General features: G+C 37.8%; 1 protein-coding gene across 13 annotated transcripts in view; it reads left to right on the top strand.

Moving 5' to 3' along the window:
- Nucleotides 1-24,190, top strand: part of ERC1 (ELKS/RAB6-interacting/CAST family member 1) — a 281,305-nt gene that overhangs the window by 228,931 nt on the left and 28,184 nt on the right. For 8 of the 13 annotated variants that reach the window (XM_072326455.1, XM_072326475.1, XM_072326494.1 and 5 more), the window contains one exon: nt 17,515-17,616. In XM_072326455.1, coding sequence (XP_072182556.1) covers nt 17,515-17,616 — 102 coding nt within the window. Of the gene's footprint in view, nt 1-17,514; nt 17,617-19,198; nt 19,266-24,190 lie in introns of all 13 variants that reach the window. The other 5 variants (XR_011902606.1, XR_011902608.1, XR_011902609.1 and 2 more) reach the window with 1 other exon arrangement.

The raw sequence follows: 24,190 nt of genomic DNA on the forward strand, positions 1-24,190 counted from the left end.
TCAGAGGAGACTGACAGGCCAGCTTTTTCCTCTTGCTGCCATGGAGTTGTATCAGAATTACCCCACTTCTAGCAGGCTTTTGTTGCCACCCTGCCAGATGAAATACTGCGGATTCTGTAAATAATGCAGTTGGTTTTTTTCTTTGCCTTAACTACACTGATTTGAAACAACATCTGATGAGTACACTTACACAAGCAGCAAAATAGCTTCATTTTCATGTGATACGTATTTAATCCCTACAGGTAATTGCTAAACATACCTGTTTCTGTGACAGAACTACCATTGTCTTCCAAGAGCATCTGAGAGTTCCTGGTAGTGCAGTGGTGCCCACTGAGTTTAGTGAGTGGAAGCACCTCTCAAAACATGACACTGTCAGAAGCTGTATTTTAGTTGTCTGGGTGTGGTGATGGGGGATTCTTCATAGCTGAGAAAGCAAGGTAAATGTTTAAATAAGTGATGTCATTCAGGGAAGTTGGATCTGTCTTCCTTTATTGATCCTTTTGCTACAGTATCTGTGTTTGCACTAGCAAGAGTGGAAATAGATGAAAAAGTGGGGAAAGAAAATCTGCGTGATAAGAAAGCTGAGGACATAAGAGTTTGAAGGGGACTTGGATGTCAGAGGTGTATGCGTGCATTGGGCCAAACAGAACTTCTCTGAATGCTGGTATTCTCTAAGTTTTGGGTTAACCTATTTGAAAAAGCAATAGAGAAATTAACCTGCTGTGCCAGGAAATTTTAAAGAAATAGTGAAGCTTTTTGAGAAATACTGCCAGATATGGTGGACTTGTTACCTTAAAAGTACAATCACAGCTTCATTTACACAGTCTAGGTTCATGTAGAGTCATAGCAAAGTGATGTTTTTTAAGGTTGTTGTACCACTGCTGTTTGAAGGTTGAAATGCAACTCTACAAAACTTGAGTCTACTGTTTCATATATATATATATATATATATATATATATATATATATATATATATATATATATATATATATATATATATATATATATATAGGTATTGAAATATGTTGTTCTTACAGTCTGGTTTTAGCTGTTCTGACAATGTAGCTGGCATGCAGGTGAGCAGGTAGAAGTGAGGGAAAGCACTCGTGCACATCCTAGTCAGGAAGCTGTTTGACTAGAAACTGAAGAGACTTCTGGCTGAAGTGAACATATATCCACTAATTGGCTCCCATCGAGCATTGCCAGCTGTCAAAGTCAAACATTTTGGCTTTTGTCGAAGGCCTGTAATCCACCCAGATTATCAGTCACGGTGCCACTCACTTTGCCAGTTGTTGCTCCTCTGTAATTATTTCTGTCAGATGGAGAGTTCTGCCAGGAGCAGGCCCAAATAACCTGACATTCACTGAGCACGCAAAGAAAATGAGGCTCCATCATGCCCTTGAACACAACCTTGAAGTGCAAAATAAAGAAAGTACCTTCTCCTTGCCATGCATTCCAGACTTTTTTCCCATCATTTTTAATCATTAGTTACCACAGTAACGGCATTCAGTGCAGTGACAGCAGTCTTCTGTGACAGCATTTCATCTTTCTGTTATATTACATATAGTCTCCTTCCTTTCTCCTTCCTCTTTTTACCTCTGCTTCTTGTATTACTAAATAATGATGTACATTCAAACAAGTGCTGTGCTGTAGATGTCCTCATGATGCCAGAGAAATAAACTCTCTTTTGGCCCTACTGTAAAGAGCCATATCTGTTTTCTGCTTGTACCTTGACTATGGTAGTTTTTAGGCCCTTTCAATGATGGATCTGTATGCTTGCTTGGAGAGGAAGGTTTGCTTCCCCATTGAGAGACAGACATAAAATTACTTTGGAAGAAAGATGACAAAGCAGCACTTGCTACCTTTTCCATACAGATGTTTGTAATATTATGAAAATAATCTATGGACTCTGCCCTGGTTCAATCTCAGTTTTCAAAAAACTTTCAGCCTATTAGAATTATTCATCCATTTTATTGATTGCATTATCAAGATCATCATGTTATGGTTATACGGCTTTTTAATTCCTTTGAACTTAGCATAAATAAATGTAAATTAATAGGACAGTAGTTAAAAGCATCCACTGCCATATTTAGTTTCCCTCATTCAAAGATTACAAAGTCCTGTCCTAAATTACTAAAGCATTTTTGTTCATTGCTAGAAAATCAGGATTGCATAATGTACATTAGTGGTTGAGACACCCTGCATCCCATTGGTGTGCCTTTTCTATTTACTGGCAACCAGTCCACTGGTGCTTGGTATTAGCTAGAGCACCTCCCCTACGAGGACGGGCTGAAACAGCTGTAGCCTGCAGAAGAGATGGCACCACGGAAACCTTATAGTGGCCTGCCAGTACCTAAAGGGGGCCTACAGGAAATCTGGGGAGGGACTTTTTATAAGGGCATGTAGTGACAGGACATGGGGAAATGGCTTTAAACTGGAAGAGGGTAGATTTAGACTAGATATTAGGAAGAAATTCTTTAAATTGAGGGTGATGAGACACTGGCACAGGCTGTCCAATAAGGTTGAGAATGCACACTCCCTGCAAGCATTCAAGGCCAGAATGGATGTCTGTGAGCAACCTGGTCTAGAATGAGGTGTCCCTGCCTGTAGCAGGGGGGGTTAGAACTGGATGATCTTAAAGGTCCCTTCCAACCCAGTCCATTCTGTGATTCTATGATGGATAAGCCTGCACTGGGAAGAACTTGTGTGAGTGTTAATGAGTTAAGAATACTGCATGAGCTTGGTGGAATGGTGTAAATACAGTTGTCATTTCACATAATTATAGTATATGGTGATTATCTATGGTTGTTGTGCCACAAACCACTGATCTGATAGGCATTATTTTGCTGTTAAATAGGAAGTGTTGAAGCAGATCTTTTTAATAAAGGCATCAAGCAGATCAAATTTATTAATTTTTATGCGACTTCTGTACTCTGAATTTAATGTTGAGAGCAGTAATCTGTCAGTTTCTGACAGTCTTTCTGTTAGCTGACAGATTTGTGAGATTCAGAACCAGCAGTTTAGGAGAGCTCAAGACTGCCAGTAGTCATTAACTCAAGGAATAAAGCTATCGGTGCATTTTCTTTTGCTTAAAAGTTACAGCTTGTGTGGTAGTTGGGAAGGGTCCATGCACAGCAACTTCCTGTTTGCTGTCCAGTGGCAGGATGTGCCTCAGGGCAAAAATATTTGAGACTTTCCAACAACTGGTTCTTGTGGCCAGGCTGGTTTGGCATCACTGTTTTGGTATTTGGGTTGATGATGTTTGAGTGGTGACCGGAAAAACAGAGAGTTTGTGATTACATTTAAATCTTGTCATTTAGACGAACTGTTTACTGAACTCTGAACTTTTGGTGACAGAGAAGATGAGATCAGATCTCATCCTGATGAAGTAATCCCAGGCATATATTGTGTGTGAAGAAAAATGGATTAGACACTGAAATTTCAGTTATCATACAGGAAGATATGGAATGACTTCTTGTAGCACAGTAGAAGTATAGTGATTTTCCAAGATGACTGTGTGGTCATCCTGTATTTCATTGTTTGATGCACCTTCATAGAATCATAGAATTGCTTGGATTGAAAAGGACCACAATGATCATCCAGTTCCAACCCCCTGCTACGTGCAGGGTCACCAACCACCAGACCAGACTGCCCAGAGCCACATCCAGCCTGGCCTTGAATGCCTCCAGGGATGGGGCATCCATAACGTCCTTGGGCAACCTGTTCCAGTGCATCACCATCCTCTGTGTTACAAACTTCCTCCTAATATGTAACCTGAACGTCCCCTGTCTCAGTTTCAAACCATTCGCCCTTGTCCTATCACTGTTTACCTTTTTTCTATAATAATAATTCTCATCAATTAAAGCTGTTTTACGTGGCATTGGCAGTTGTCTAGAAGACACTTATGTCCCATTAACCTTACCTACAGTCAAAATGTGCCAACTTGGTATATAATGATTATCTGTTCCTATGTTTGCTGGTACTGTTCCACAGGGAAGACACAATATACTGCTCAGTTTCATGCTCAAACTTTAAAGCAAGGTTTTGTTTCTGATTACTTCTCTTTGGACGAAGAGCCTAGCAAAAGTGTGGTTTCATGTTCTCTCATATACGTGGCAATTCAGTCTTTTATTGACTTTCCTGAGGATATTCCATAAGAAGGGGTTTTCAATCTGTTTGCTATGACAGATGCCATTGAACAGCTGATATCCAATTCACACATTAATAGTAGAAAACAGAGACAGCAACTTAAAACCATTTCACCAGCATTACTACTGGTTTTAATTTGTGTTTGATCTGTAACAGTTAAGGTGATAAATGCAACAAGTATGTAAGGAGAAGGTGAAGTCAGAGATATGTGGTGATTGGTAGAAGATTTCAAGTAGATTTCAGGTTTACAGTTGTGCAACTTGTAATATGCTTTTTACTTGAAGGAGGAAGGGTAGATAGAATTGTGTGCCAGAAAATTAGTGATGGTGTATGTTGCATATTTGGGTTTTTAACCTGGGGAACAACACAATAAATCAACACTCTTTGGTTGCAAAAGGAAAATAGAGAATTATAATTTTTACCTTCTCAAAAACAGGTAATGAAACGCTAAGTCTTAGTACACAGTGCACTTTGGCTTCAGTAAATAGTGAGCTGTTGATGAACAGCAGTCTCAGGTATTTTTCAGCTTATGCCCTGGAATATTTCTGTCTACAGGTTTTTCATTGTGCTCCATCAAATTCTGAAAATAATTCCTTTTTCTGTATCAATCTGATTGAGCCTAGTCCGGTACACCATTTCTCAGGCTAGTGAACAGATAATGCAGAGAAAAATAAAAGTTTCATGTTGCAGTTGGAAAACTGAGATATATGCTTGCAATTAGGCCTAAGTTTCTTGATTCTAATCCTTCGCTAATTTGCATACTAAATTGTGGAAATTGGTAGGATAGCGTATCAAGTTTATCAAGAGCAGTCATAGATTTATGAAATTAGGTATCGGTTTCTTATGATAGCATCTGCAAATGGACTGGTGCTGATGGCTGCAGACTCCCTTCAGTTCTATTAAATTCATGGTATTATGTTCTAAAGAATCCAAGTCCTAAAAAAAAAAAAAAGAAGAAGAAAAAAAAAAGAAAAAAAAGAAAGAAAAACTAAAAAGAACCCTTCAGGTTTTGGTGCTGAATAGAAACATGCATTTTGCATTCCCTAACAAGTATATCTCTATACTTTTTTCTCTGAGGTAAGTACTCATGGCCAAAGAAAAGGTGTGTAGATTTTCTGTAGAGGTAATGTTTTTGCCACTTGACATTTGTGAATATGTATAAAAAGAGGATAGAGATTTTTTTATTCCTTTCTGGGTTGGGAAGCTGTGAGTGTTCTGTTAGCAGCTGCCAACTCTGTAAGATAAGGATGAGAAAGTTGATACTGATGGAGATCCTGCTTCCAGTCCCTCCCACAAATGGGAGACTGCAGACAATGCTGTCAAATGTACAAGGTTGAAGTTTCGACAGACGGTCTTTAGAGCAGTTGTGTTCTACTGTATCTAAGTGAACCTCTATTGAACAAAAATAAATAAGGAATGGCCTCTGTCCTGCCCTTCTTTGCTTTAAATGTGGCACCAAAAGTTTGAGTCTTTTCAATGCCAAGAAATGCTGTTAGGAACTGTGCATAAAGGCAAAATAAGTTTCAAACTCAGTTATCTGATTGCTGTCTGAATTTACATGACGTAATCACATTTATCATATAGATATAAGATCAGTGAGGCACCTGAGCACCCTCAGTTTCAAGTGTGAGTACGTTTACTTTTAGAATAACATCTCACAAATTTAGGTTATTGGCAGGTGATAATCAGTTTCTCAGCTCCCATAGTACCTTACTCTCCAAATACGTATTAGGTCTGATCATTGTACTGCTGTGGAGGGGAAGTAATGGTCTTTGATTTTGAATACAACCCTGGTTAAGGGATAGCCATTTTATTAGGGGTATTGTTCTCTTCGTTTGATTTTAACTTTACAGTCAGAGCACTGAGTCTTTTGTTCCCTCTCTTTCTATTTACCACCAATTCCTGTCTTAGAGTAAATACAAATGTTTCCTGTAGGTGAGCAAACAAAAAGCAAATGGAGCTCACAGTTAACTCTGGCCAAGTTTTTCATAGTAATCGAACAAGCTCTTGTTTTTACAGTGAGATTCTTATTTAGGAGGGAACTTTAATATTTTAAACACTCGGTTTCCCTATTGTATTATACTTAATCCTTTTAATAGTTTGAGAAATGAACCTTTCCACTTTTTTCGCATTAAGCTGAAACTTAACTGCAGTTTCTGACACCATGCCAATGTGCCCTCCTTCTCCAAAACACCAGCAGATAAACCTTGGCTTTGCCTCCTGTATTTCAGCTAGCAACCCAAACTGCTGCCAACTGCTGACACTAATGTTGTTGGAAAAAAAAAAAAAAACAACTCCTAAAAGCAATATAGGGATCCTTAAGAAAACACTAGTGCATAAGTTGTTTAATACTTGAAAGACTGTATGAGTTTATTTGTTCTGTGGAAGTAATAAGTACTGTACTTTCCCATTCTAGGATTTTTTTTTCCTTCTTCTTTCTGAGGGGACATATATTTATTTGTGTAGACAAATCTTCATTTTGTGCACTTTTCAAGTCTCATACTTATCTCACAAAGCAACAAGCAAGCTATCAGTGTGTGCTCCTGGACTGGAGAAAGAAGGATGCACAGACTGGGGGATGTGTTTAAGCACAAGCTAATTCTAGATCCTTGTTGTCCATTTCTATCTTTTTCATCATTCAGATGATAAAAAAGACTTCTTGATTTCTCTATCTCCTCTCCTACCCCATTCCAAATTATTGGAGTAAGATAGTCCTTCTCCATTGTTTCCCAGCAACCTTTTTATGATACACACATGACTTCAGCAATATGAAGACCTCCTTTTCTCCTTCTAGTGGCGAATAAATCATTTCAGGTCGCCCTTGACCTTCTGTTCATCTCTGCTTCTTCCTCTGCTTTGTCAGGACTCTTTCACACATGGCATCTTTTCTAAGTTTAATGACTTTGCATCAAAATCATTGTCAAGAAAAAATCACCACAGGCATGACTGGCTGAACTCTTCATCTTCTCCCCCAAACCTTTCCTTTTGGTGGTTCTGTAGCTGAGACAGAATTTTCTAGTATTTTTCTAAGCTTTACAGCGTGCTTTATGGTGCTCAGTGGATGAACCAATACTGATACATATATATATATATATATATATATGTCATAACATAATGTAAATCACAGAAAGGCAACAGATTAGAAATAGAGAAGGCAATGACAAGAATAGTGTATGAAATGTAGACACCTTAGAGAAGTCATCTGACAAAACTGGCCTGAACTACTTATTGTGTGTCATGAATTTCACGGAAAGAAAGGAAACTTCTTCTGTTTGATAATTTTGGCACAAATGCAGCAGAAAATGTGAATGTTTCTTCAGTCTTTCCAACTAATATTATTATCTAAGCACTGATGCAGACTTTAAAAAGTGACCTTTGCAGAGGAAAAGAAAAAAGTACTTATGGTGATTCCCTTGCCTTGTATACTGCGTGCAAGAGCAAAGCAGATGGAGAAGAATCATCTGTGCAGCCCTTTATTGCACATGTGCTGCTATGTGCTTGGGCAGGAATCTTGCCTCTGTGGACCAAACACAAGGACAGTGTAGATGGACAGGAATTCTGTGTCTGCAGACCACACGCACAGATGGTGCGGACAGACAGGAATGTAATGTCTGTATGTTTGTATGAATCTTACGAGGCAGGGCTGTTCTGTGTGGATGTCAGCCCTAATAATTAGCTGTACAAAGAAAATTCTTAGCATTAATTTAGTTCAGAGTAGCAGTGCCCTGTTGGCTGTCAAAGGAAATGCCCTTTCAACTCTTCCCTCCATGATATGGGGAATTTTGCCTAGATTGAAAGACGAAAGTGAGACGAAAAAGATAGCATTGTTGTTTTTTTCTTCTCTCTTCTGTAGGCAACTGCTTTTTAAATTCATTTCTAAGTTTTTTTCTAAGATTTACATCTTTTTTTTTTTCTTTTCTTTCTTTTTTTCATAAATGTTTCTATCAACTCTGTTTATATCATGCAGACACAGACACATTCATGTATATACCCGGGGCTGGATTCCGGGCTGTTACAGACGGTCTGTGTTGAGGTGATACTGAGCAGCTCACATCAGTTTAGAATCTAGGAATTTGTATCTGTACATAACTACTTTTTTTGCCAAGAACAGCATGCAGAAGGGGGGGGGGGGAAGTTTCTATTAACAACTCTTTGAAGCTGCAGGCAAATGCAGTTGAAGTGATGAGTCATATAACAATGAAAATATGTAAGGCTAAAACAGCTGTTGTTAAAACTCTGTTAAATACCTTCAAAAATAAAAATATCTGGAGAAGGGAGTGCTTTTACTATACTTACTGTTAGGATGCAGACAACAAAGATTTGAAAACTTTCAAATGATGGAAAGATATACGTACACATACATGAGCAGATGTCCTACACATGATTTTATCAAAGCAGGAATAATTACTAGGTTTCGAAATTTTACAGTAAGATGCATCTTTCATATAAATTCCTAGGTCAAATTTTGTCAATCAGTTTTTACAGTATTGCTGGACTGAGAAGTTTTCTGAATGCAGACTAGATGAAGGGCTATGACAGAAGCACAGCAAGTAAGGTATTTGAGGTTATACAGACAGCTTTGTTAAGCTGAGCATAAGCACATGGGTTTACTTTGGAAAGGAGAGCCAAAGAGAAAAAATAATGAAGGGGAGAGGAGCAGAGTAAGGTAGAAGAGAGTAAGATGAGCGGGGTGTGGAGTGAAGCTCAAGTGAAAAGGAAAGGAGAAATTTCGAGTCATAAGAAAACAGAAAGTCCCATCAACTGTGTCAAACAAAGCTTTTTCTGTTTCTAACAGAAATACTTTTCTGTTCTATGGGATTCTACGTAGATAATTTAGAGGTTTTTCCTTCGGATATTTATAGATTTTGTAAGGCCAACTTATCTGGTTTTTAACTTTGGTGCTTAAACTGCCCAGTTTTAAAAGAATCACGATTCTTTGTAATGCTACAAAGTATTTCCAACCTTAGCGTAACAGAGGGCTTACTTTTTAATTTATTTATTTATTTTACATTTTACTTCGTAAAATACATCTATCACCAACAGTTTATAGGAATGCTTATGCTCCACATTGCGTTGTATCTTATTATTCTCAGTGCTTTTTTGTCTTTGATTTTCTCTCAAGGGATGAAATATAAAATGTAATTTTTAGCCTGGGCCCACAAACACACAGGGGAGAAATGAGCAGAGGAAGAAGTACAAGCAGGAGTTTTCAGCAGTCTGAATAATGAGGACCGTGACAAAGACTAGTATTTCCTTTCACGTTATTGCAGAAAGTAGCATTTCACTTTTTGTTGTCTTTAATGGTGCGCATCAAAGTAAGCTGAAGAGACTGAGTAAACTGTATATATTAAACATACGGCAGACGCATGAACTAAACATAAGAGGTTCACTGCTGTTCAGCTGAGAGTTTGTAGAAGCTCATCCTCCCAGAGTCTCAAAGAAAGGCATAGAGCGTGTGTAGTATTAGAGAACTGCAGAATATCTTTAGAGAACACATCTAAACTTGTACAGCTTGGACAAAGCATACTAGTTTGGACCGGCTTTTATCTTAAACGCTCCGAAGTAGACTTTAAATGACAGCACTATCCATCTGTTTATCTGAGTAGTCCCCACCAAGTAGCATTTGATGGAGGGAAAGAAGTCTCAAAGATCATGAAACTCACAGGAACTTAATTAACATCCACAGCTGGGTAGAGGAGAATAAAGCCCAAAGTAGCGCTCCCACACAGGGAAAAACAAGAAGAATTGAACCATGATGTATTTTGTTTGGCTGTAGCATATGCGTATGGCTGGGCATTCAGAACATAACATACTTTCACATTAGTCCCAGCTGACTCTTGCCTGGAGACAATGTGGAGGAGGAGGACTGGAGAAAGAGATTATTATAGGGTTGAAGGCCATGCTTGCGAGATGTAGGATGCAAATCCAAAGCACTCAGATTTCATTAGCCAGCATAAAATGGATAATAAAGTAGGCTCCTATGCTCTTCAAGGGTAGCTATGCTGTCTGCAAAAGAAATCAGTTCTTAACTGATGAAAGAAGTAATGAAGACTGTACAGTGGAGAATGGATGTAGCAGTGCAATTTGGCAACAAGCTGCAGTTAAACCAATTTATATGTGAGTCTTTTTTGCTTTCGGGGCATAGAGCAACAAAGGCTACTGCTCAGGCTTTCCTAACAGGAGATGCCCAGTAAAGCTCTTCTGTTCTGTTCCTGCGTGGAGCTGAGATCAGTTTTGCCTGAACAGACTGTACCATAGGGCAGGCTTGTAAAAAGTACTTCCTTTAAGCCTAGATTGTAAAGTTTGTGAATGCTTACTGCTGGAAGGTAGATAGAACCACTTCTGTGATTTTATCCTAGGCAATAAAATGACTGTTCATTCTGCTTGCTGTTGCTGTCTACAAGTCTTTTCCAGTGAATAATTCTGGGGTGATTGTGTAGTACAAGGGATCCAGGATTCTTTGAGGATGTTGTCACAGAATACCATAGGTCCCGCTTTTGATGCATAGGCCACCCAGTCAGTATGAATTGAGTTTACAATATGGTGATAGGCGTTCTTAGACTTCAGCCCTTGTTGAGACATTTTTGAGATAGAGGGAAACGCACCTTACTGATCTTTCTGCCTAAGGTCCTTATATGTGGTGGAAAAATGCCAAAGAACTGAATTATTTGGTTTGATGGTAGTTTGCCATGAGAGAAAGAGGGATTTATTTTAAATTTTTTCTTTGATTTTTTTTTATTTTTTTTTTACCTTTTAAATCTGGGCCTGGGCAGATTCCAGCTCTTGTGAAACAAGTGGGGGAGAGATTATATTACCACTATTCAGTCAGACATAAGCACAGCTTTAGGTATGTCTTAAAGAGAATACAAGAGAGCTAAATTAACACACAGAGTAGTGTTCGTATGGGTATAACACAGAAAGGAATCCTAAGCACAAGGCCTTATTTAGGTTGTCGGCTGTACCGCTATTTTTCTGTATATGGGATCCAGAGCAGTAGACTTCAATAAAGTCTGTTAGCCAGCAGACCCAAAGTTATTTATTTGTTCATCTCCTAAGGAACTAATAAAGAAACACATTCCTGTGCAAGGAAGATTTCAGTTCAAAGTTTAGTTTTTAAATCCATCCACATATATCTAATCTACATATGTCAAACCTCAGAGAGAAATTCATATCTGAGTGATCTCCTTTGGTTTAGTTCAAAGGTTTGTGAATGTGTGTTCTGCAGAATGAAGTTTCTCTGTAATTACCACATGTGGGGAGATGAACAGAAAAATGAAATAATTAAATGCAGAAATGAACTAGGCTGATAAAGTCTTTCACTTTATAATCTTAGATTGTTGTAACATTGCCAATAGTTGATGGAGAAGCCTTTGTCTCAGGTAGGATCTGTGTTAAATCCTGCAGGCTTTGAAAAACTGCAGCAGCTGCATGCAGCATATGCTCTTTGTTGGTGTCAACAAAACACAGTACTCTGGGATATACCCAAACTGTATAACAAGAAGGTTTTCCATTTGTATTCAGCTGTGCATTGTGTTTGTTTGCTGCTGATAGTAGGATCTCAGTTGCTAACACTAAACATAGCCAAAAGGGAAGCCAAACCTCACTAATGACGTGTCTCTTAAACCCTGCAACTAAAAGTGACAACTCAACACGTACCATGTCTTTAAAATTCAAAAAAATGCCTCCTGGGTCATTAAATATTAGAAATGGGAAGGGCACATACATTAAAATACTTGATGCAGACTCTCAGAGACCCCATACTCAAGATGAATATATGCCGAAGGTAGTTACACAGGGCGTCATAATCTAATGACAAGTGGGGAAGGTTTATTCTCTTGTTTCTGGCAGCCAGGTTCCAGCAGGAAGATGGTTAGGTATTTACAGAGGGTATGGCTTGCCACATGTTCTCAAAGTAGAGAAGGACTACCTGAACATAAGAATATAATTTTTCAGATATTCTGGATTTAGCTAATGACTTCCAAAAAAGAGCTTCTCCATTGTATTTCTCCATTATTAGTGGACAGAAGGTTTCTAGAATGATTCAGCTGTACGTGTGCCCTCGGTGAAACATTCAAGTCTGAGAGAAATGGGATGGTTCCTTTAACTCACACACGATCTCCACCACATATCCATTTGTCACAAGTACAGTCATTATATTAACATTTACTTAATGCGTTGGGTTTTTTAAACTTTACATGAAAGGAATAATAAAGCTTGTTTAGGCTGGTTAGCAAAGCCAGAAATGACTCTACTCAAGTATTTCACAGGGAAAAAAAAATGGGAAAGTAGTCACTGATGTCATGGTTTCCACTGTGTGCCACAGTGGAGAAACAGATTTGATGAGGATTCTCTAAGTTAATGCGCCGTATGAAGCTGCCTAGATTAATGTAGTGGATTCATAGCTTATGAGTTAGTATCTGCTGTTTATTAGAAGTCATGTCTAGAGATACAGGTGTACTATTCCTACAAATAAAATTCAGTTTTGAAACTTCACCAGTGTGATGGTGACCAGAACACCAGCTCGCCTGCTGAGATGCTTAAGGAAGCTATGTGTTCTCATTATAACATACAACATAGTGCAAGCTTTCAAATAAAAATATTCTGTAAAATATAAATGATGTCTGTTGTTACATCTGTGGTTTTCAAACTTATATGTGGAATTCCACTAGAAAGAGATGTTGGACTCTGCTAGGTTTTATCAGCAGGGTATGTCGCCGTTCTTCCCCTACACTTTGTGGATCAGCTTCTTGTCCCATTTTTTTTCACTTATAATAATTTAGATGTGATAAAATCTATCCATTTGGTCTTTAGGATGTAGGTGTACAAACAAAGGACCAGCATAGCCTGCAGTGAGCTTACCCTTACGATATCCAGGTGAGTTTGCCTTGAAGCTGTTCATCCATGAGGTGGGAACATGGTGAGATTTAAATAACATTCACCATGGCTACAATTTTGGCAGTAAAATATTACACAAATGCTGTTCACAACAAAGGTTTTCAGGTGTTGGCTGCATCAGAACCTGTCTACTCCATGGTAATTTCCTTGCTTACCCAAACTTTTTTTCAATATAAAACGAAGGCAGAAGTAAACTATAAGATAATCAGAAGAATATACAGTTTCAGTATATGTGAAATCACAAAACGACAGAAGAGCATGTTTAAAAGCAGTGCTGAAGCTGGCCATTCACATTTGTGATTAAAAACAAGTTTGTGTCATATTTTCTCATGGTACTTTTATTATACCCACCTGCTGTTGTAAGGGACGGGACAAAGGCTGAGGTTAAATAATGAGTGATTGTTAGGAATACATCAGATGTATCAGAGGGGCAAAAAAAAGGTGATTGCAGAAATGCTGCTGAAAAAGAGTGGCATGCAGGATCTGATTCTGCTCAAGCGTTGTCACATACAGACAGGGAAAGCTATTTTCAAATATTATGCCCTGGACCTGAGGTTCACAGCCTCTGGTCTGCAGACCTCTCCAGGCAAGCTCTCTGGATTTCTGTTAGCAACCTGAAAGCGTGCATTGGCTCTTCAGTAGCTTTGAGGATTGGCACCAGAGTAACGGCTTGTTGGACAGTTCTTTTGTACAGCGTTTGTTGGTAGACTTGGAGAGAGTTACCGCAGGCTTGGCAAGGCGGATGTATGCTGTACGCATTTGTTGTTTGCTTTTTGGTGCATTGTTTTGTTGGTTGGTGTCTGGGCTTTTGTTGTTTTGTTTTGTTTTGTTTTTTATGATTGGAAGACAAATGTAGGAAATCTGTCAAAAAAGAAAGGAAGGAAAGAAACCTGGAAAAGGAAGGAAGAAACCTTTTGAGTTATGGGATCCTGTCTTTTTTGTTTGTTTGTTTCAGTTTAGTGATTTATCTGCATGTGGGTGAAGAAAGAACCTGTAATGTCAAAAGGTATTTTTTGAGTAATATTTGGATCTGACATCCAGTTCTTATCATCACCAGTTCTGACTGCAAGCTCTGTAGGTTGAGACAAAAGCACTCCTGACACAACTGATTTGTCTGCATTGCTCATTTATTTTCTCACAGGACACTGTGGTTAAACCACTTTGTTGTTCATATTTTTTACAGTGATGTAGATGTGTTTGCCTTAGGATCTGAGCCATAACCTCATAAGGTGGGAGAGGATTGTATAAAAGCACAATGACAACGTGCTTTAGGACTGCAGGATGTTGAAGTGGTTCCCCACAGTCAAGTAAATGGTTTGTTTTTAAACCATTCCAACAGCCATATGCCAGTACTCTAGAAGTTTCCATCCTTTTAAATATTTCCTTTCTCTGGAAAGGAGCAATAGATAAAAAACTCTGTTTACGTATTTCCAGTTGTTTTGAAAATTCTCAGTTAGAAGTTCTTCATTTAGCACTCAGGCCAAAAGCAGAATCAATATATATTTACATATTTGACATAGAGAATTAAAACATAACAAGACATTTGTCTATTATGATAGAAATAGGTCTGCAGCACTGCTTGGAACATTAATATTGAAAAACACATTAGTGGCATACACCAGGAAATAAACTACTTTTCTTCCATCTCTTAATTTTTGCCTCATTCTGAGGATAAAATTGTGTGAGTACCAAATTTGGTGCTTTCTTGACAAGACCTGTATATCAGAAACATGCACTCTTAGAATAACAGCAAAAACAGTGGAAGGTCTGGCTGGATTAAAAGGGCAATACAAAAAACATCTTCCTGGTGAACTGATTTGGTATGTTTGTCATCACTGGGATGCTGGGGATGTTCTTCTGGGTTTAATATTCAAAGGGCTGTAATGGAGCTAATCAGCTAAATCATATTTATCCAGCTGAGTTTTGAGTATCTCCAAGGATATAGATGGCCACAACCTCTTGGCAGCCTGTTCTAGTGTTTGATAATTCCAGTTATGAAAAGGTTTTTCCTGATTTCTGACAAGAACTTTCTGTTTTCCAGTTTGTATCTGCTGTCTCCTGTCCAGTTCCATCCAGGAACTGGATGGAACTAGCTTCATCTTCTCTATTTCCTCCTATCAAAATAATTAAAGACTCCTCTTTTTCAGATTAAGCCAGCCCAATCTTCTTAGCCTCTTCCCATGCCTCCTGCTAACTATTAATAGTAGGATATGCTACTTGAAGTCAAGAGATAGATGCATGCAACCTCTTCCATTCCACTTCAGAATTTTCTGCGAGAGATGATTCAAATGATTAAATCTTTATATTGTTCTGTTCCTATTTTGGAACTAATACAGAGTTTTTTACATGCAGTAGCATAAAGCATGCAGGATGGCTACTTTCTCTTCTCAGAAAAGTTAATAGTTTGTACTAATATTCTGCTATAATTCTTTTTTTACAAATCCATTCACATACAAATTGAAATTCACATGAAAGATCATTACAAAAGCCAACACTTTCCAAGAAATCAGTAGGTCTTACTGCTAAGAAGAAATGATTGAAGATCCAGTCTTACATTTAATAAAATAATAAATATGGAGAAAGCATCTTTACAATGAAATGGTTGTTTGAGTATTAATGTAGCACATTTCAAGTAGTGATTTATGAATGATGAGTCAGACTTGGAATTCAAACCTTGTTCAACAAAACAGAACAATATGAAGATTAAATTGCTTATTGCTTAAGCTCAATTTACAATTAGCTTTTGTTAAATTAATCCAAACTAAAATCAATTCCAGATTCAAGCCCTGGACCGTCTCTATAATGATCTGAATACAGGCAGTTCAAATCTACATTCTCTAGCATTGAGAATCTCATTAGAACAATAGTTTACAGTGAGAAATCATTCAGTTATGAAGGGATTGAATCAACAACTGGCATTTTTACAGTGAGCTTTGAGTTTTCCTTGAAGACATTTAGTTTTAGTAAATCTTTGATCATTTTAATATGTCTAGTACATAATTCACTGTGTATCATATGTAATACAGGTCCGTCTAGCCATTTTTTGAACTATTATTTATTTATTTTCTTTTTTTTTTTTTTTAATACAAGAATTTTACAAAGCTTAAAATAAGGCTTTGCCTACCTTATAAGCTGAAAAAAGCCATCTTTCTATTTTGGTTCTGCTCCCAAAATACGTGCCTACTGACAGTGGCACCCAAATGCCCTCTGTTGAAGTGGCTGACACGGCTCACATTGCAAGATCCAAGATGCGTCTCTCCTGTGTAGTCTCCTTTATGCCACCTAATGAGTGTCAGTGCCATTTGAATAGTCTTTGTAGCTCTACTGGGAAAGTGAGACATTTTGCCTGTGTGGATTATTTCTTCTGCTCACGTATTTGCGTTTGTAGTCATTTAGGAACCTCCCTTCAGGATAGTTGTTTGTTAACAGGGCTTCATGTCACTAACATTTTCCTTTGCAGACACAACCATGTAGTATATTTTTAAAATAACTTTAAGTTCCACGCAATTGCTGAATTGAATGGTAATGTTAAGGCAGAATTCAATTTATTTTTTATCTGTCGTTTTAAACAATTTGTTGTCTGGAACTGAGGAGAACAGGAGAACCTCGTGTTTAGTTAGCTGTCCTTGTACAAGCTCAAAGTGCCCCTTGGATTTTCGTTTGTGTTTAAACTTAGTTGAAAAATGACCTTCGATATATCCGGTAGTCTACAATTACACATGCATTTTATATTTTCTGCTTAAACCTTTGAAACTTGACATTTCCTGAGAAGTTGAAGAAAATCTAAGAAAAGCCAAGAAATTTGTTTTATATTTTGTCAATTCTTTGGTTGACTGTATATAGTTTGTAATTTTACACATCTCTATTATGTCGCCTCTTCTTCCCACAGAAAAATTTATTAACTTTGTAATTTCTTCACAGGAAAGGGTTTCTGTTATTCAGATTTTCCTGACCAGTCTGAGGATTTTTGGACTCTTTGTGATATCAGTGTAGAACTGATTTGCGTATTTACACTAAATGTGGGTTATTTTTGTTGTTTTTAATAATCAATATTCAGCGTTCCTACTATTATCATTTACACTTCTCTTAAAAACAGATTTCTTTCTTTAAAATTACTTAAGCAAATCTAACTGATGTTTTCATTGAATCATTCTCCAAATTGGTACTTGAATCTTAACCTCAAGGTTCTTTCACAAGAAATTAGCTTCTTCCTTCACATATGTACGGCACCAGATTTAGTGGGTACAGGCCAGATGAGCCAGTTAACTGCAAAATTAATGTAGCTTCGCAGCGTAGTAATTTTAATGTGTCTTCATGTTTCTGTAGTAATACCTATGTATGTTTAATGTGCATACCTTAATTTTTTTCCAAGAATGGATTTTGGATATACTGAATAGCACAAATAGCCTATTCTCTTTAGTCCCTATGGCCACTTTAAAATTAGTCAGAAATTCTTCTTTTCTTGAATAGACACAGAACCGTATGAAGCTGATGGCTGACAACTATGAGGATGATCACCTCAAATCCTCGTCCCATTCCAATCAAACCAACCACAAGCCCTCCCCAGACCAGGTAAAGTCTCTCATTTTTTCTCTTGTAAAGTAATTTGACAATGGAGGCTGATTGTTTTGAGTTGTATGTTATTTTCCCGGACATGCTTGCAGAACCTTAGAAAAAAAACAGCATTCCACAATGCAGTTATAAAACAGAAGTTGATGTTGCTGTTGTGTCACCTTCCTTGAAAACTCCCAAAATGTGAACAAACAGTTCTGGTACCAAGCTGTTATTAAGTGGGTGGAGAAGTGGGGGCAGCAAGAAATTTTGTTTGCCTTAAAATGCAAGACTAGAGTCCTGTGTAGCATGTTCACGTTTTAGTAACTTGTGGTTTGCTGCTTGAATGTGTGGAGTCCAAGAACTGTTCCTTGTCTTCAGTAGCAGGAAATCATGCTCTTGGATCAGCTTTCTGATCTACGCGTTGCATATGAGCAGTTCCCTTCACTTCCCATGAGGAAATCCTGGCCTGTGTGCCAAATGAGCATAGGCCGCTCCTTCACAAACTCAATGGGCCATGAACTGGAGGAAAATCAATTTACCATCTCCAAGGCAGCGAGGAGCCTCTTGTGTCACTTACAAAGCACAGCTGTGTGTTTGATAACTATCAGAAAGATTACCTGTCCCACGGGTAACACAGAAAATGCCAACGTAATTGCATATCCCTTGTTGTAATCTCATCCATTCCAATTTAATTAAAATATTAGTGATCATTAATCACTGCCTTGACAAAGTGAAAGAATGTTTGGCACTCCTCTTCACCCTCTGGCTGATCTAGAAATTATTGAGATCTGAGGGGAGGCATCTCACTCTAGACCTTTAAGCACCAACCTCGTGAAATACAGAAATTGAGTAACGTACATGAGGAAAATGAGAAAGCAAACAAAAAGCACAATATTCACCTTGAAAAAATAAGTAATTATTTTTTGTCTCTGTCTCTATTAGAAAATAACAAGGGATATAGTCAAAGGGATGATCAGAAAAATTCTCATTTTCAAAGCAGCTTCCTTCTGCATCTCGTTTTAATACCATTCTCCAGATTGTAAGGAAAGAACTGTGAACTGAATGTCTTTAATTTCCTGGTGTGCTTTTGGAAAATGTTGGTTTTAGCTTCTTCAGGAGAGCACAGTTGTTAATGCTGCGTATTAAATTGCCTTTCCAAATTTATTTTCGAGGAAATGTTAGAATATCTGTCATATCTGCATTGCAAGTATGTAGTAAAATGAAGCCATTTCTACAGTGTAATTGTAGTACATTTGTGACTGAATGCAGTGTAGTATTCACAGATGAAATGAAAAGATAAAATGTAAATATTTAAGGATCTTCTTGCAAAGAGCTCAACGGGAGGGTGGCAGGGAGAAGGCAGGAGGAGAGTCCAACTGCACCTTCCCTTTGTGGAAGGGCATTTTAGAAGCTAGCAAAGCCTACAAGAGAGCAAAGCAAGCTGTACCTCAAGGTAACCCTGAGTATTCCATAAGGAATGAAAACCACACTTTTTGCTACTGTTTGTACTTATGTATGTGCTTTAAATACTAACCAACTCTTTATTTCATTCCCATGCTGCTCTGGGGCTTTTCTCCCATTGCCACCTGTGCACCACTAGGATGAGGAGGAGGGTATTTGGGCATAACCAGTCAGATGCTCTTAGCTCAGCCATTTTGTTCAGAACGGTGAGAATCAACTTCTCTTGCCATTAGAAAAGTCTCCGACAGTCACTCTCCCCTCTCACTGCTGTGTGCATTGTGAAACCGGGGCACACCCCTTCTCCCTTGCTTGCATAGTCTCTGCATGTTGGTGTTTCGTGTGTGCCTATTTGTCGTTGGTGATTTTCTTCTAATCATAATCATGTCATTGTTTCACGATGTTGTGGGGAGAACTTTCCAAGGCATGTAATTGAGTTTATATGCAAAGCAAAGACCTAGCGCGTACAAGAGAACAGGAAATGTCTTTCACAATTTATCATTAATTTCATGAAGGAAATGCTTTCAGTAAGATTCTTTTTCCAAGTAGTTTGCGCTGTAGCCAAATCTACGTATGCTTTTTCGATTCTGGTTAGTAAAAAACTTGCTCGGAGATAGTGTTCCTCCTGCAGATAATGTTTCTGCTAAAGGTTTCGAGCATGTTGAGATCTGTGAGATGGCTGCCATGCAGGCTGACCTGAATGCTCACAAATATTTATCAGCTCTGAGCAGATGATTCTTGATCCCGACTCAAAATATCAATTTTCTGTAAATTTGAAGGCAAGAGAATAAAATCCCCTTAAGCTTTCCCTCTGCCTTCCATCTACCTCATTCTCTCTCAAAAAAAAAAAAAAAAAGAGGGTGGGGTGGAGGTGGGCAGGAAAAATTGGTAGCTTTTTGTCATTTAAACAACATTTTGTTTCTCTATATCTGCCCCATGCTTTTATCTTTCCTGCTCTCTGTCTCTGCAACAACTCTCATTTCCACAACAGAAGGCAGAGCACAGGGCAGAGTCATTGTCTAGCAAAGAAGAAAACATCCTTTACTAACCAGGAGCCTTGATATGGAGCCACACAGATTGAATATGGATTAGAAGGCTACAGTGCATAGAATTCATTTTCAAAGTTTTAAAGTAAATTTATTTAAACACTACAAATATTATAAAGGATTGAGCTGTGATGATGATAGTTTAAGAATGTATATGGACATTTTTCACATACCCTTTATTAAAAATATTTCACATGCATTACTTTGCAGCTTTTCCCAGAACTTGATTTTTCTATATCAATCATTTTAAAAGAAAGCTCTCCTGAGAAACTGTGGAGATCTTGGAATTTGGCAATTGTGAAAATTACTGCTTCATTTGTAAAAAAAAGAACAAATCGCTCTCATCTCTTCACCCTCGCTCAGTTAAACTGGGGGGTACATTTCTGTCTGACTACTGATCAGATCCCTCTTTTCAAGTCAACCATCTAAAAAATGTAATCCAACTGTGACAATGTCAAACTTGAATTTCATGCCGTGGGATTTGAGCTGGGAAAACCTCTTCAGTGGGAAAGCTGGTAAAGTGCTTCATTAATTTGCACTCGTTGATTTCACGTTCTTCTCGAATCACTGTTCTTGCAATGGCTCTGTTTGGTTAGTATGTGATGCTAAAGGTTTTAGAGAGAATGCTTGTTAAGTTTTGTGGAAGCATGGTAATTAAACAGGAATGATCAGGTAAGTAAACGATGAAAAGGAAGACAACGCTCGCTATAAAGGTAGGAATAGTTCTGATATTCATTGCTGTGCGAAAATGAAGGTTGTATAGTGGATATTGATGGAAAAATCTCTTTTCTTCTCCCATTTGCTGATCTGTCTATGAATGAAACTGTGTCAAGAATATGTTTTATTATTTTACTGAATTAATAGGTACTCCACATACCAATTAAATACAGTAAATGCCTCTACTTGGTACTTGAGGCATTTTTCTCAGCTTCCACACTATGGCAGCAGAACAAGGAAAGCATGTTGCAGAATATCCTAGTCAAAATAATGAGGCAGCCAGCATCCTCACCTAACAGGCAGCCCATCTGAGAAACATGTCAGTCTCAAGTCTGTCTTCCATACATCAACAAGGAAAAACACAGAGATGACTGATGCTTCCAGAGCCATTTATTCCTAACAAAGTCCATTTTTACCATGGCATTCCATGTACATTCAAAAAACAAACAAACAACAACAAAAAAAACAACAACAAATAAACAAGTTCTCGATCTTTTTGTAAAAGAAAAAGATTTAAAACCACTGAGTACTTAACCTGCATGTGCTAAATAAAGTGCATGTGTTAAAATGATTTTTAGAAAGTAGCCAGATAGTGTAGGACTTGAACATCATTCTTCAAGGTTACTTTAGGTCCTTGAGGATGTGATTTTCTCTGGCCTATACTGAAGGTACAGTGAAGAATATCGAAATACACACAGTAACAAACTATATTATGTTTCCCCTGCAGAATTGTGGAATTGATGGAAAATGTTAATATTATGTCAATTCTGTACATGACAGCACTGTCAGATATAATTCCCCTGAAATGGAGCATGCTCCCTTCCTTTAGTTTCAGAGAATGGTAGTTTGCAGTTCCATCTAAATACCAACCTTTATCTCTAGGAATGACTCTCTCAGTTCCTTGCTGTCTGAATTTCTCACAACTCTTTTTATTTCCCAGACGGAGCTCTCTGTCTTCTCAGTATCTAATTCTGATGTCCTTTCTAATGAGGATACCCCTTTTGTCTTTCTCAGATCCTAATATGGTCTGACCAATGGCTTAATTAGTTATTCACTTTTATCCAGAAATAATAGGAATTTACACTTCATGGTATCTAATATGTATTACATGACATGTGTACATGTGCATATTCTTGGAAATGCATTCCGTGCATTATATGTAGAAAAGAAGAAAGCTGCCATGCTTAAAATTCTCAGGTTGCTCAATTCATGCAGTTTTCTTGTTAAGTACAGCATTATTATCCACTGTGTGAGAAAGAAGTGTGAGCATAGTTCTGAAGTCTGCTTGTCTTATCTCTGCCAATCGAATATGAGAAGAACTAACTTTGTTGAATGGATTTAGGGAGCATATGATCATAAATAAACTGAAAGGCAATGAAACTGAAGGACATATGGAAAAGCAACAGTAAAGTGAAAGTGCGACGGGCAAAAATAGAGGATAGAGCAAAGTGAAACTGTGACAACTGAGACTTATACCCCAGTATATAATTTATACATACTTTGTGCGTGTTTTTAAGCGTGCATGCCGTTGTACCGCATTCCTCTTCCCATATTCCATTGCTCTGGCTTGCAGTAGGAATTGGAACTTAGGAGATGCCATCACCATATGATTTTTGAACTCATTCTGTGGAATTATTTTCTATTAATGATTGCCAAAAAAAATCTGAAGTCATGGATATGCCTGCTAAGAAGCGAAGTATTTGGCCTTGCTGTGTTTGAATTCCAGGAACAAAATCTGAAAATGAATTTTGCACTCATTAGAGTAACAGCAGAATGGCCTAAGAGCTACCATTGAACTGGAGCACATTAGAAGGAAAAAAAAAAAGAGTTAACAATGATGAAAATATCAGCACATTCCTACTACTGTAAAAACTTTGCCAGACAAAATGTCTCTTTCTGTCACCTTTTTTACCATTGAATTTTGTCAAATTCGAGTATAAACTGAAAGCACTGTGAGTCGGTTGCTGAGGACATTAGCGTAATTTCAGACACCTCTTAGGATTTCACGGGTGATGTTTGTGATGGAAGAGGACTTAAGTCATAACCAGAAAATATTTTGAGTCATTTTCATTATCTGACAGTCAACTCAAGTAAATTTCATAGACTTCTTGTCAAAAAGTGTAAATTATAATTTCATCAGCTTACACCTGTATTATTCAAGAGCAGTGTAGTTTGAATGACATTTTGACATTTCTATATTATTATGACAAAGTTGTTAAAAAGGATAATAGTAAGAATAGAAATAGTTAAGCTCGCAGAGAATTTGATGCTACCAAACACAGGCAAAAGGCAACTGAATGATCAGTCTGTAAGCCATGTGTTCTGGGTGTTCACAGAACAGTTTGGTTTCACCCCTAGGAATGCTGAGGATGAAGAGTCAGAATTTTCCTTTTGTTTGTTTTTGAGGGGGTATTTATTTATTTCCATTTTACAGCTGGAAAGAAATGCCCAGCAAATGGAAACCTCATCAGTCAGCACGCCTAGTTATTCAAAGAGAAGAGCGACAGAAGTAGGTGACAGATGATACAGCCTGAAGAACTGTGGCTACTGTCCTGGTAGAGTAAGAGGGACAGAAGTAGTAACATTGAGGGAAGGCATCTCAGGACATAATGCAACCTTTGCCACAGCTGCCAACCTCCATGAACTGTTCATTAAGATCACTACAGAAATAAAAGCGTCTGTGCTTTGGAAAGTTTGAGAAGAACATTCTTTTCTTAAAAGCTGTTCAGTGCTTGGATAAATATACTGATCTCCTTCAGCAAAGTAGGTATCTTATTTGTGATGAGATCCATTTTCAAATGATAACACAGGCATTCACTAAGTGCATAAATGTGATCTTTTTCTCAACGTGAAGCACATTTTAAGTTTGCAGCATGCAGAGAGCTGCTTGTCTTATTGTCACACTTCTTCTAGGTTCTCAGTCTTGTCACTTTTTACACTGTGACCTGATAAGCTTCTCTGTGGATGCTTTTCAAATAGATTCATTTTCAGCATGGTCTTTTTAATTGCTAGATCATGCAGAATGGTCAAAAACTCCAAGCTTTCATGCCTGACTCATATTACAGTATACTTTACTGGATGCAGTACTAGACCAGGATTCAGAAGATAAATTCTTTCCTGGCATTGTCTCCCACCACTTGCTTGTTCTCTTTCTTTCTGTCTCAAATTCTCTAATCGTAAAATGAGCTCAAGTTTTTGTGAAGTGTAAGTTCTGCTTGGGAAAAGTGCTATATAAGTGCTAGGTAATATTATTACACAATACCCTCAAACCGTGTTGTTACAGTGATATAATGGTGATTACAATACCTCATTTTGAATTTGTTCCCAAAATTGTGTTGGATTTGTGTTCAGCTTGATTTATTAATATTTCT

The sequence above is a fragment of the Excalfactoria chinensis genome, chromosome 1 (assembly GCF_039878825.1).
Source record: "Excalfactoria chinensis isolate bCotChi1 chromosome 1, bCotChi1.hap2, whole genome shotgun sequence".
NCBI classification, from domain to species: Eukaryota; Metazoa; Chordata; class Aves; order Galliformes; family Phasianidae; genus Excalfactoria; species Excalfactoria chinensis.